At 38.5% G+C, this 14,734-nt stretch overlaps 1 protein-coding gene across 8 annotated transcripts in view; it reads left to right on the top strand.

Moving 5' to 3' along the window:
- Positions 1 to 14,734, top strand: part of TIAM1 (TIAM Rac1 associated GEF 1) — a 260,834-nt gene that overhangs the window by 160,270 nt on the left and 85,830 nt on the right. For all 8 annotated transcript variants that reach the window (XM_060770440.2, XM_060770445.2, XM_060770442.2 and 5 more), the window contains one exon: positions 10,769 to 11,213. In XM_060770440.2, the coding sequence (XP_060626423.2) occupies positions 10,769 to 11,213 (445 nt within the window). The remainder of the gene's footprint in view (positions 1 to 10,768; positions 11,214 to 14,734) is intronic.

Genomic DNA, 14,734 nt, shown 5'->3' with positions numbered 1-14,734 from the left:
TGTTAGATAACAAGTTATCTTGAGTGGCCAAAACCTGGACATCTTTTTCAAAATATTGACTCCTGGATTTTTGTGACATTTTCTTTGTACGTCAAGCTTGGTTATGAGCTTTATAAGGCTTTTGATGTTAGATAGTTTTTTGCAGTCACATTCTGAATTAAGCCCTATGGAAATAAAACCACCTAAGGGCCCTTCTAGACAGGCCTAATATCCCAGGTTTTCTGTTTATCCCAGATTATCTGGCAGTGGTGACTCATATAATCCAGTTTGATGCAGAAAATCTGGGATTAGATCCTCGGATATAGGGCCCTATGTCTGGAAGGGCCCTATGATTTCTGTCTGTGTACTACCTTGACTATTCCCACCCTTGTCATCTACATAAGATCCACAGTTGTTTGCAGAATATTAACCAATACTGTTTGGGCTGATTTCAATATAATCTAGAAAGCCGTACAATTTGGAGATCCAGATTGTATCATACATATGGATATTTCGTATGCATAGAAATACTATTGTGTGTGGATTGGGAATCAATGCCCTAGATTTTGAAGAAAGAACAGCTTTCAGGGGAAACTTCTTGTAATAAATATGCAGTACATTTCTCCCCTACAATTAAACAAAAATAGTATAAAATAAGAGGCAACTAGTTAAAAAATATAGGGAGTGCATGACCAATTTTCAAAATAATTGCCCATTTTTGAATAAACTTGATTCTGATTACAAAAATCCATGAAAATGTTTTCTTCTAATCCCCACTCCTGTTTTTTCTGCTGAATTCGTACTTGTTAAAAATAGCTTCTCACTGTGCTAGGATTTGGAGAATGAAAAACGATAGAAATCCCTTTTACTCTGTCCTTATTGCCTCCTATGAAGGAAAATAGGTTCTTATTTGCTGCAGGAATGCGCACTGGCATATCAGAGAGAAGAAGCTGTTAAGCTGGTTGCTGAATCACAGTTTTATGTGGTTTTAGAAGTGGGGAGGGGCCCATTTCCTCTTTAGAAGAGAGAACTGAGTAGGGGAAGCATCTAACTGTGGTCTGTGGGTTTTAGCCTTATGGAAAGCAACTTCACAGACAACTAGGGAAATGTTAGAAACAAGCAGTTGCTCTGACTGGTAATATTAATAACTCTGCTATCAGCTTGGTCACTGCTTTCAAGGTGGCAATAATAATTGCATTGCTGAGGATCACAATAAAATCACTTTTGGACTGTTTTTTGACTCTAGGGCTATAGACTACCCACTGCAGACCTTTTGTTCTTCAAAGAATTTGGTCATATTCAATTAACTTGGGAGAGCTTTCCTCCACTGAAATTCATATTTAAGGTAGGAATAGTCACCAGATGAGAAGGATCCCCATCTTCTTAAATAAAGCATACCTTTATTTAGGTAATTTACAGATACCTATATTGTGAATATCCTTGGCAAAGAGACACATACCATTTTGCCATCTTAATGCAACTTTGTCATTGAACGGAGCAGTACCAATATACTTTCCTGGCCTGTAAGCAATTACATGTGAAATGGATTACTTACTGAGCTGCTAAAGTGTGTTTAGAATTTGATTTAATTTTATCAGTTTTGTCAGGTGGAGCCAAGGCTTTAGAACTGGACTCGTGAAGCCAAAGTTGGAAGCTACTATGTGTGAAGCCAGAGTTGTGGTTGGAATAAGAAGAAATGTACCAATTCTGGCTTTAGTTTCAAAATAAAGATAAAATTAATTGTCTACTTTGTTGTATATTTAGTGTCATAGAAGTCTAAGGAAGTTTTTTTGTTCAGAAATTATAATCAAATGAATATATCTTCAGCTCTATCAATTTAAATAACTGATGAATGAGGTGGTCATTATGAAATGCCTTAAATTTGTTATTACTAATTATGTACATTTTCCATATGTAAAGGAATTGAAGACAGAGGTCAGAATTGGATTTAGAAAGAACAAAAATCCAGGAGTCAGAGTCATAAGCTTTGGCATACCAAATTGGTATGAATCTCCTGGGATTGTTTACTAACAGTCCAGATCCTTTAATGCTCTTTTGTGTTGGAATTGTTATCATTATTTAGGACTATATTTAGAAATGGAGGCCATAAGGCATTGGCAAATATTAGAAAATTAATAGGTAGGCACCTTTCTCTAGCTCATAAACATTTATCCAGTCAGTACTGCAATCAGAGACTCTAGGATTGTGTTTGGTGGAGGGGATGGGAAAAAAGCAGTACTAGTATCGAAACCAATCATGCACAAATAGAAGTTTCTCTTATTATCTTAGCAACATGGGAGAGGCTTCTGAAATGTGAAGGTGATATGAGTAGAATATTTTTATGGCAATGCCGTAAACGATTCCTTCTGTACATATTAGATTCCATAGAAATCTAGTCAAGTTACTAAAATCTTTGTATAAATTATAGAGGAAGAATGGAGTTTGCAGTTGTTTGTCCACCTTTGTATTTTACCTGTATATTTGAATTGTATTCCAGTTTGGATGGGCTGAACACTCCTTCCTTTCTTTGCTTACTTACTACTTCTAGTGAAACAGTTTGAGACATAGCTGGAGACTACCTTCAGGCAAGTTTAGGCAAGAGAGGCTGTTGTGCAAGAAGCATATGGATCTTATGGAGTTTCACACAGGTGCAGATGGAGATGATGTGTTTTTGTAAGGCTGAGGCTTCAAATTCATTTCCAGGAAAGTTGTAAAATACCTGGGAGCATTTCCCACATGCTGGAAGGTTTTGCAGAGCAATAGCTCTAAAAACCTGAATCTGTTTCCTCCCTGAAGCACTTTTGGCAGTTATTTATTGTACTTCATGATATATTTGCTCTGCAACCCCCATCCTCACCGCTTTGCATTTTTATTTTTCAAAAACTGAAAGAGGTTTTGGGGACTCATTTTGGTCTTGTCAGGACTGGGATACATCACTAAAATGAAACTCTATTCTCATAGCAATATGTAGCACATCCTAAATCTTTTCCATCAGTAAGTCTGCTGGAGTGGCCAACAAATGTGTGCATATTATGTGCTGACATGTTCAAATCCAAGTCGCACCTCAACTGCAAACTTTCAAGCTAGTATTCTCTTTGTCTCAATACCCTATTTTCCTTGGTACCCTTTCCCATAATCTGCAATTTGGATTGTGGTGTGGAGAGGGAATAAGACAGGTTTGTCCTTTATTGGGCTTCTACACATTTCTGGGATAACTAAGTATGTTGTGTTCGGGACATCATAAAAATGCTTTCTCATTTTGCTATGTTCTGATGGTTTCCAGTTTTGAAACTTCAGTCAGTGATATTGGAGTTCTTGGGTGGTATCCCACCTAGATATTGACCAAATCTGTCCCTCCATAGCAATTTGACAGCATCATGTGTCACCAGACCCTGCACAGAATCATAGCATTGGAAGGGACCTCAAGGGCCATTGATTCAAACCCTCTTGCTAATACAGGAAACCCACAGCTAAAACGGGGGGGGGGGGGGGGGGGGATGATCCAACATCTGTTTAAAGACCTAAAAAAATAATAAAACAAAACGAGATTCTACCACCCTCCTTGGCAGTCTATGCTACTGTTGAACTGTTCTTACTGTTCTTACTATGAGAAAGTTATTCTAATACTTAAGTGGAATTTAATTTATCTTGTAAGTTGAATCCTAGTCTCTGCAGCATCAGAAAACATGTTTCTTCCATTTTCTCGTAAGACCTTGGGTCTTAAAATATTTAAATATGACTGTTCCATAATTTTACTATCTTCTTTTCTGTAAGTTAAACAGTCAGTTCCTGAAACTGTTCCTTATTTTTTCCAGACTCTTTTATCATTTTGGTCACTGACCTCTAGACATGTTCTAGATTGTAAATGTCCTTCTTGAATTGTAGTGCCCAGAAGTTGACACGTTATTTCAGATGATGTCTGACCAAGGGTGTCTCTACTATTTCCCACATTCTGCACATTGTTCTTCTCTTGATTCTGCCTAGAACCCTACTGGCTTTTCCGGTCACTACATCAGCACCCAAACTCATTCTCTGAGTACCTGGTTCTTGAGGACTAAGCATTTGTAGAAACACAATCAGCAATGAGATCTTCGTGGTTGTAGAAACATGTGTGTTTCTTGTGAAGAGAAGGGAGGGAACAAGATCATAGGTGAGGGAATGGAATGGGTTTTGATGGATGGAATGGAATGACAGAAATTCTCAATCATAGAATCATAGAATCAAAGAGTTGGAAGAGACCTCATGGGCCATCCAGTCCAACCCCCTGCCAAGAAGCAGGAATATTGCATTCAAATCACCCCTGACAGATGGCCATCCAGCCTCTGTTTAAAAGCTTCCAAAGAAGGAGCCTCCACCACACTCCAGGGCAGAGAGTTCCACTACTGAACGGCTCTCACAGTCAGGAAGTTCTTCCTCATGTTTAGGTGGAATCTCCTTTCTTGTAGTTTGAAGCCATTGTTTCGCATCCTAGTCTCCAGGGAAGCAGAAAACAAGCTTGCTCCCTCCTCCCTGTGGCTTCCTCTCACATATTTATACATGGCTATCATATCTCTTCTCAGCCTTCTCTTCTTCAGGCTAAACATGCCTAGCTCCTTAAGCCGCTCCTCATAGGGCTTGTTCTCCAGACTCTTGATCATTTTGGTCGCCCTCCTCTGGACACATTCCAGCTTGTCAATATCTCTCTTGAATTGTGGTGCCCAGAATTGGACACAATATTCCAGGTGTGGTCTAACCAAAGCAGAATAGAGGGGTAGTATTACTTCCCTAGATCTAGACACTATGCTCCTATTGATGCAGGCCAAAATCCCATTGGCTTTTTTTGCCGCCACATCACATTGTTGGCTCATGTTTAACTTGTTGTCCACGAGGACTCCAAGATCTTTTTCACATGTACTGCTCTCCAGCCAGACGTCCCCCATTTTGTATCTTTGCATTTCGTTTTTCCAATGCTAAAACACTTTGTTGTGTGTTCCACATATAATAAAATTCAGCTCTACTGAATTAATTCATTTTTTCATCTGTAGTTTATGGGTAGGCAATATGCAGCACTTTAGATATTGCTTAACTGCAACTTCTAGAAGCCCTGGCTAAAGTAGTCTAACTTCAGCTCAGGAACATATAACTTTGTCTCTTCCACTATGGGCTGTCTCCATAAGTGATTCTGATTCATACATCACCTTGGGCCTATCATTTGGGCTACATTTGTTCTCTGCCTATGTGATTTCATAGAAGAGATGGTCATAGGATCAGGACAATGTGTTTCTCAGAAACTATACCACAGAACCTATACCTAATGACGATGTTTGTACAGGGGTCTCCTTTGCTAGTGGCATATCTTGAGATCTGGGATCATGGGAGATTCTCAATCAGAGATCGTCATACCTTTTCTGTACTGAAAATTTCAGAAGATTAAACTAGAATTCCACAGAATCAACTTAATGTAACATGTGAAGTCGTTGAAAAATGCAGCCATTATTTCCCTGTAAGGTTTTCAGCTGATCCTACTACACAGTGAAAAGAGGTGGCATTTTAGATCACATGGAAACTAGGCTATATTTTCTAATGTGTCAATATAGGAATATTTTTTCTAACTGGCGCATGGAACTAAATATCTTATGTGCAATTCATGGTTATTAAATTCAAGCCTACCTGCTCTTTAATGTCTGACTCAGCATAAAACACGGTAACGCTAAACTGTTTTTTCCCAAGGGCTCCCCCCTTACTGTCAGATGATTTTTTTTAAAAAAAATTGAATGTGTACACTGTTAGTCACACCATTTTACAAATCCCTGTAGAAAAATCATTCAATTTTTCTGTTTTTTTTTACACAGGACATGAAAAACCTGTATGCATTATAATACGACATCAGATAGAGCCAGACTTACTCCTTGTGAAACCCTGTCAAAATCTCACACGTTAAAAACAGTGTTATGTTAAAAATAAAGAAGCATCGAAAGGAAATGCATGAACAGACCGAATTAGATGTAGTGTTTAAACAAAACCGGACAGCCAGCTTGAAGCATGCAGGTGGTGGGGGGCAAGAGACAAATGAACAAGCATTTGATTTAAATGAACATCTGTCATTCTAATTGCAAAGAGAGGAGGAAATCTTCATCCCCTTGTAGCTGGCGGACATGCTGTTTTCTTTTCATTTTACATCTGCCATCGCCCATAACTGCCACAATTTTATAATAATTGTCTACTAACTTTATTTTAAATCTTACTTTTGTTTTCGCATGGAAACAACTTCTCTAAATATTAATGACCCTCAACACTAGATCTGCAAGTTTTAGACACCAGACTTGATTTATGGATAGTGTTCATTTCTCTTCTATAATTGTAGCTTCATTGGATTTATCTCCTGTGTACAAAATCATCAAACTTCTGCTCGCACTTACATGTTCAGACTGGGGACCCATCTACATCACAGAATTAATGTCGTTTGATACAACTTTAACAGCTGTGACCAAATACTGTGGGATCCTAGGGGTTTGGTGAGGCACAAGCACTCTTTGGCAGAGAAGGATAAGGACCTTGTAAAACTACAACTGCCATGTTTCCATAGCACTGAACCATGGTAGTTAAAGTCATGTCAGACTGCATTGATTGTACAGTACAGATGCACTCTTAGTGAGATTCACCCTCAGACATTTTATTCTAGTAGTCCAATAAGCGTTTCCATTGTATAGTAAAGACTATAATTGATGAATTTCCCCCCTCTTCCTCTGATTAATGCTTTTCTTACGTTGTTGTGTGATCTACTTCTCTTCTTCTTCTTCCAGATGCTGCACTTTTAACTTTATTTCAAACTAAAATTCCATTTTTTTTTAAAAAATCAAGGTCTTCTACTTAAAAAGGAATAACACTATTGCTTGCAATACCATAATAATATATACTAGTACTGCTGAGTAAGACAGTTGCTTATACAATCAACTATTGGATTGTCCAGTATTAAAGTGTATTATATGATCCCCTCATTGCTTATGTGAGATTCCATCAAATGTTGTAGAATATATATTTAGGGGAAACATAAGGAGCTACACTGGCTTATATCACAAGATTTATTTATTTATTTATTTACCATATTTATATACCGCAATCATTCTCATCTTCCCAATCCATTTTGTTTATATAAACTTTTTCAAATGGAATTTATAATATCTGGGTAATATTCCATCTTCACATTTTATGTTTCAAAGAGGCATTGTTTTTTGGCTTGGGAGTACATGTGGATTACTAAATTAATTATTGGATGAATGAACATCTGAAAAAATGTTTAGAAGCAGATAAAGATCAGCAAAATAAACGAAGGGTACATATATGAGTAATATCTACTTAGAAATAGTTTTTAAGTACCAAGGAGCTATTTCATAATGATGGAATTAGAAATTAATTACTTATAAGGGTGACCCACTTTTCCTAAAAACTAAGCAGACGAAGAATTTAATCCTTGGAGAGAATTTTATTTTTATCTATTTTGACAGCTTGGTCTAGATTAACCGCAGGGGTTGTGTCAGCCTAAAACTGAGGTTTGTATAATGCTGAAATAAGGCTTACTCTGTGTTGGTGAATGATTACCCTCAGAGCAATCTATCCAATTTCCTCATAGCATATCTGGAAAAAAAGGTTTCCCTCTCCTCCCACAAACGAATGCCTCTTCCTTCCTCCTTCCTTCCTTCCTTCCTTCCTTCCTTCCTTCCTTCCTTCCTTCCATCGGAATTGATTTGCAGTTTAGTAAATTGAGTGGAACGCCTTCAAAAGCAAATTCTTGATGTTGTTGTGCTTCTTTATAGCAAGGGTATGAAACCTTTGGCTTTCCCAATGTCTTGGACTAAAATTTCCATGAATCCTTACAAATGGCTACACTGGCTAGGCCTTCAGACAGTTGAACTACAAAACATCTAAAGCAGTGGTTCTCAACCTGTGGGCCCCCAAATGTTTTGGCCTACAGCTTCCAGAAATCCTAGCCAGTTTACCAGGTGTTAGGATTTCTGGGATTTGAAGGCCAAAACATCTGGGGACCCACAGGTTGAGAACCACTTAGGGTATAAATTCCCGATCTTTGCTTTATAGAGAGGTGGCAGTGGAGAAATTAAGGAGAAATGAAGGCAACGCAATTTTGCCTTTTCCAGTTTTGGTCCTCAGTTGTCCATCCTAGGTCCATACTTTTAATATATGTGTGTTATGGTGACAATTTTTATGCATATTTTGTTTTGTTAATCTTATGGTTATGTTGTTTTTACTTTGGATGTTCTGTGATTTTTACCTGGGAACCGCTCTGAGTCCCCTCGGGGAGATAGAGCGGTATATAAATAAAGTTTTGTTGTTGTTGTTTATTTGTTCAGTCGTCTCCAACTCTTTGTGCCCTCATGGACCAGCCCATGCCAGTGGGCCCCTCAAGACTAGTTGCTCTTAACTGCACTGTGTATGAACTGCATTGCATTAAATATGCAGGTGTTAGCTGGCTTTTCTCCAATATGAGTCCTGCCTTGTTGTGTGTTGAAGTTGGACTGGAAGAACATTGCCTTTGGACTTTGTGAAAGATTTGTGGATTAGATCTTTTTCATGATAGTTTTCTACATAGATGCACACATAAGGGTGTATGCATGACCTGAATTCAGAACATAGTCCAGGACATGCCAGGGAATGTTTATGCATGAACAAGTGTGCTGAAGAAGATCCTCATTCGCCAGTCTCTACCATTCACAATTTCTCAACATTCAGAAGCTTCTTTGCTCCAAGTGGTGTACGTGCTCCTTAGCCCACTTCAAAGGCAACTCTGCCTAGGGAGCAGCTGTGCCATTTAGTTTGCTCACAGCATCCAATCGGATTTGCAGGAAATTTGCCTTGATCGGCTAACTGGGAAGCTTGCTGCCCCCCCCCCCCCCCCCGCCTTCCTAACTCACAGAAGTGCTCTATTACTATAATGCTGTGGGGGTATTTCAGGAATACATAATTCAGCATTCTAAAACTATCTTCCAGCCATAAGGAGATGGAAATTCAGCTGCTTTTAATATGCAGCTACTTTTGGAGAAAAAGAAATTACAAAGTGATGATATGAAGAACTATGAATTCTCATAGGTACAAATGAATCTGTAGTTAGTTGTTTCTTTTCAACATTAGGCTATCCACATTCCTCCTCTCCTTCAGAAAGAAGTTAAAAATCAGGCCTTTGGGTAGTATGCTGACAATGACAATGGTAATGATGACAATCGCTATGAACTATGGACAAACTTCTGATAGAGTTTCTGGTCATAGAAATTCGGTATCTGGTCATAGAAGTATATGTAATTATTGTATCTTATTATGTGTATATAGGGGCATCGAATCGCTGCTGGCTGTAAGCTGCCCTGAGTCCCGTCCCCCCCGGGGGGGGGGGGGGGAGGTTTGAGAAGGGTGGGGTACAAATATTTGAAATAAAATAAATAAAAATAAATAATTTTGTCAGGCTAATATTGCTCCTTTGCAGGTTGTCCTCATCCCTGACTCTGTAGGAGCTGTTCACCTTTTGGAAAAGGGAGAAAGAGAGAGAAGGAGAGAAAATATGATTATCAGAATAAGTTAGAAAGTCATAAGCTGCAGCTTTTGAATATTAATAAGATGCAGAAAGTATTTTGAAATAGAAGCCAAAAGGCTTTACATTGTCATTTGTTATGTTCCAATCATTTGCATTCATTGGAATGACAAAAATTTGCATTCAATGATATATGTAACTGGTCAAAAAATATTAGGGATTCTGTACCCCTCAGCATTGAGGATTTGTGTATGCATATACCTGAGTGTTTTTTTTTCCAGTCAGGATTTCCTCAGTCACAGATGTAAATGTTAGTTTATCAACATTTTATGGCTCATTTTTATCCCACAAGCACAGAAAATAGCATACAGCTAAATAATTTGATTCTAAATAATATAAAATCCAGTAACAGATTAAGTTCTCAGATTTCCACTCATTGCCCCCTAGTCTGCTGGAAGAATATTGCCTTCAGGAAACCCTCCAGAATGGTGTGGAAAATAATGGGTTGATACACACTGGGAAATATGAAAGAATTAGAATTGATATTTTCTCAATGCAAACAACAGATTTGAATCCATCTCACTTTAAAGAACATTGGAATACCCCTGATTTTAAATGGGATGATTAGGTGTGTTTATGCTCACCTTGAAATACATGCTTAAAATTTGAACTGGGATTGACTTGTGCCCATTATTTTCTTAATTGTATTCTAATTTAAAGTGTTATTAATATTTAAAAGACCACAAATGCTAACTAAAAATAATGAATTGCAGTAGCAATTTGATCAGGAAAATAGTAGTAAAATCCAGTGTCAGCAAAAAGACAGAACTTTAAAAGTGTGATGCCCCCACCCTCTCCCCAGTTTTTACCTTCAGCGTTTATATTACCATTTCAGATTGATCCTTATAAGTGTTCAGCATGGCTGGATTGTTTCCAGGATATCAGATTACTTTATAAAAATGTTACAATTTTGAAGACAATGAAATCTGTGTTTTTCCACATGGCCTAAGGTCAGATAAATGTGATACATTTTACTGTAAATTGTGGCCTTGTTGATTTTGGAATGGAGGTTGTCACTCTTCTCCAACATGGTTCCCCACTGTAGGTGATAATTGGGGGGCTTAATCCAACACATCTGGAGGGCACAAGGTCAGTGGAGGCAGTTCTAGATGCTTTGCAAAGTATTATACTCAAATGATTCCCCCTCCTTTAAAAAATCCCCTACATTGCTTTGAACAACTTCTCCATCATGTTTCCTTTCTTTTATTGAACCAGGATGTTAATGCAGGTGAAGGAAGCGAATTTGCTGACAGTGGGATTGAGGGAGCAACAACTGACACAGACCTCCTCTCTAGACGCTCCAATGCCACTAACTCCAGCTATTCTCCCACCACCAGCCGGGCCTTTGCTGGCAGCGATAGTGGCAGCTCTTCGACTGGAGATGGGGCCCGTCAGGGAGTTTACGAGAACTTTCGGAGGGAGCTGGAGATGAGCAGCACCAATGATAACTTGGATGAAGCTGGTTCTGCCCTGAGCGATGAGCAGAGCAGCGGGACTCTGAGTTCCCCAGGACAGTCGGATATACTTCTCACTGCGGGCCAAGGAACTGTACGGAAAGCTGGAGCCCTTGCGGTGAAAAACTTCCTCGTCCACAAAAAGAACAAGAAGGTGGAGTTAGCCACGCGGAGGAAATGGAAACAGTACTGGGTCTCCTTAAAAGGTAAGGTGATTGGACTGTTTGTGTTTTCACCACTTGTGTAGTCATGTAGATCCTACAAAAAAGAGAAGTCAGATGATTTAGCTAGTAGTACACGGCATTGCTTCTGATACCAAAAAGGTTTTGTATTTATGGAAGTAGCAAACATTTGTGATATTTTAAAGCTGCTAAATATAATGCATTAAGCTTAAGATTGCCAAAGTGAAAATTGAAGATGGTTTCTATATTATTAATGACTGACTAGAACAGGGGTCCTCAAACTTTTTAAACAGAGGGCCAGGTCACAGTCCCTCAAACTGTTGGGGGGGCAGGATTGTAATTTGAAAAAACCATGAATGAATTCCTATGCACACTGCACATACCTTATTTGTAGTGCAAAAACCACTTAAAAACAATACAATAATTAAAATGAACAATTTTAACAAATATAAATTTATTAGTATTTCAGTGTGAAGTGTGGGCCTGCTTTTGGCTGATGAGATAGGATTTTTGTTGTTGTTGTGTGCTTTTGAGTCGTTACAGACTTAGGTTGACCCTGAGCGATGGCCAGGTAAATGACCTTGAAGGGCCACATCCGGCCCCCGGGCCTTAGTTTGAGGATCCCTGGACTAGAAGATGGAATTCTTGCAGGTGTTGCTTGTTACTTAGTTATATGACAAGCAATGCTGGTTGAAATTTCATCTGCAGAACCATTAAAGGTTCAGGGGTCCTCTCCAGTTTTCTAGATGGCAACCATAATTCAGAATCAGGCCAAGACTCAGTAATGTATGTGGGTATTCCACATACGTCTATATTAAAAGCCAGCAGAACATACAGCTACCTTGCTCTCCTGCTGTAGCTCTCTGAGTTGCTCAAACTGTTTCAAAGGGATTCTTAGCCCTTTAGAGCACATGGAAGACTGTAGCTGCAGGGAATCCACATTCTGGAGGGAAGTAAGGATCTACTGGAAGCAGCATTGGATCCTGATAATAAATTAAAATAACTTTTATAAAATGTGATTATATTATGAGGGAAATTATTTTCCAAAATTCATATTTTGATGCACCAGAAATTGCCATATATAGTGGTGTATAAGTCTAGAAATTTTAGTAAAAAATCAACCCAAAACAACATGGGTTGATTTATCCATGGGTCAATGTGAGCACTTGACCTTAACACCTATCAAAAAAGGAGTCACCTCCTTCTCTGAGTAGAATGGCAAATGTGATGAGATTCAGAGCTCAAAAAAAGCACCAACACTTTCTACTCTGTTGTGGCACTACTTCTTTTTAATGCCTGTGTGAGGAAGAGGTAGCAGCACTTGGCCTGTTGTGGCATTGGAGCTTTCCCTCTTTGCAGAAAGACCCTTGATTTTATCCACAAGTCATATCAAAATCCATAATTTTGGCTCCAAAATCTGCCTGCAACTTAAGCTCAACTTGTAGATGAGTATATGTATAGTATGTCAGTATGGTTTTATAGCTAGATGTTTGAGTCTAGGTGTGGGAAATTTGGATTCCAAACACTTGGGAAGTGTTGTACCATATATCAATGCTTTTTAAAAAGCTCTATATTCTGATGTTGTTGTGAAGCTAAAATTGTTTTTAGAATTCAGGGTGGGGCGGGGAGAGGATAACATCATATTATATGTAACAAGCCAAAACAAAATATGTGTTTTATGCCTGCCAGCACTGAAACACTGTCAAAGTGTCAGTGTACATAAACCTGTAGCAGAAAGGATAAGTTAATGGAAACAGACACCCTTTGCTTCTGATGCTTCTAAACATGTATATATTTCCAGTTGATATTTATTTTCTAGTTTTTGCTATAAGCCAAGTTTTAAAAACAATAGCAGCATTTGACAACCATTTCCATCAGTGATTGTTAATATTCGATGTAGATCTGTAATGGCAGTCATTTAATTCAGCATTTCACTACATTTTATTCCTGTGAAATACTCGAATTTTATAGGAATATAAACTTTTGAAGAAGAGGAGGACTCTCTGGCTTCAATAGAAACAAGTAATGGCAAAGAATGTGTAGTTCAGTGTCTCTGGAGACCTTACGACTCAATCCTAGACATATTTATCAATGCCTCATTGGTTCTGTTATAGCAGTTGCATTCAGATAATAGAACAATCTGAAATTCTGTTCCATGGGAATCTGAAATTCTGTTCCATTGGTTCCATCATTTTCTTGCTTTTGAATGCTTCTCAGGAATGTCCACCTAATTACAGGTTGACAGATTAAGTTGGCAACATGGGTCTTTGTTTTGGCTCACAACTTGCATGAGTGTAGCATGGATGAAAAAATATCTGAATCTGGTCACATAGTTATACATATATCAGTGTTTAGGTTGGGTGGGCAGATTGCAGCCCATAGGCCACTAGTAGAACCTGGACCCCACCTTTGGTGGGCCCCCAAAGGCTCATCAATCTTCCAAATTCTTTTATGATTTTGAAGCAGTTTGGGGTAGTTTGGCCCCAAACTAAACAGTAATCCCCAAACAACTAAAACATGTGAACACACCTTCACTTGGAGCCTAGTGATCCCTGTCTTCCTCAGTATTCCCTCTCAAACTGACAACAGGAAATGGCATAATGCCATTTGCTATCATCATTTTGAGATGGACTGCAGAGAAAAATGAATGGGCCTATAAAGTGGGTCCCTGGCCTTCATGCAATTCCCACTCTGATTTAAATTTTCTTCCACTGTAGCCTAAGATGGAAAACATGACAGAAAACATAGAGACTTGGAAATGGTAGCATGGTGTCCACCCTTTTGAAATTGCTGTCAAATTCATACCCTTCATCCATGAGAAAAACAGGGATAAGCTACCAAAATAGGTCACCTTGGTCTTGTATAGACCTATTCCTTCTAAATTAAAAGAATTAATGCTAAGTCCCATATATTATAATCCTCTTTATGTAAGAATTGAGAGAGCATAGTGTCAAAATGGACCCCAGCTCAAGAGGTCAGAGGCAAAGCCATATTGCAACTCAAATTCTCTGCTTTATTGTTCTGAAAGGTCACCAAAAACAGAAAGGCTGAGCCCAAGAAATAAAAAAGAAACAGACCCTCTGATTTCACTTTTATTTATTTTGGTAACAAACACAGCCTGGAGCACCAGTTTATAGGAGCTGAATGTGTATGAGATCTTCCTTTGCTTTGCTACTGAAGACAGGAAAATAGATCAGACATTCGCCATGGCTGACTGAGCAAAGAAGGGGGCCCTAATCATTCATGCAGTCAGCAGGATGGGGGAGTGGGATGGTGGTGTTTACAAATAAACAAAAAGCCATCTGGAAGGAAAGAAAGGACAGAGGGGTATAAAAGAGGTGTTACTTTAAAGTGTGACTTGTGTTCAATGTTTGTTTCTCGGATTACCAGGTTTTAATAATGTTAGCATTCAGGCTTTGAAGTTAACATCTGCTGTGTCTTGCTGAATATTGTTTTCTCTAAGTCTTGGGTTAATATGGTAACATGATAACCAGGGGATATCTTGAAACTAGGATAATAATGCTGATTTTAAAAAAAAGATCTAT

This window comes from Anolis sagrei, chromosome 3 (assembly GCF_037176765.1).
Source record: "Anolis sagrei isolate rAnoSag1 chromosome 3, rAnoSag1.mat, whole genome shotgun sequence".
Classification (NCBI taxonomy): Eukaryota; Metazoa; Chordata; class Lepidosauria; order Squamata; family Dactyloidae; genus Anolis; species Anolis sagrei.
Note: the sequence above shows the minus strand (reverse complement) of the source record. Positions and strands in the feature narration are given on the sequence as shown.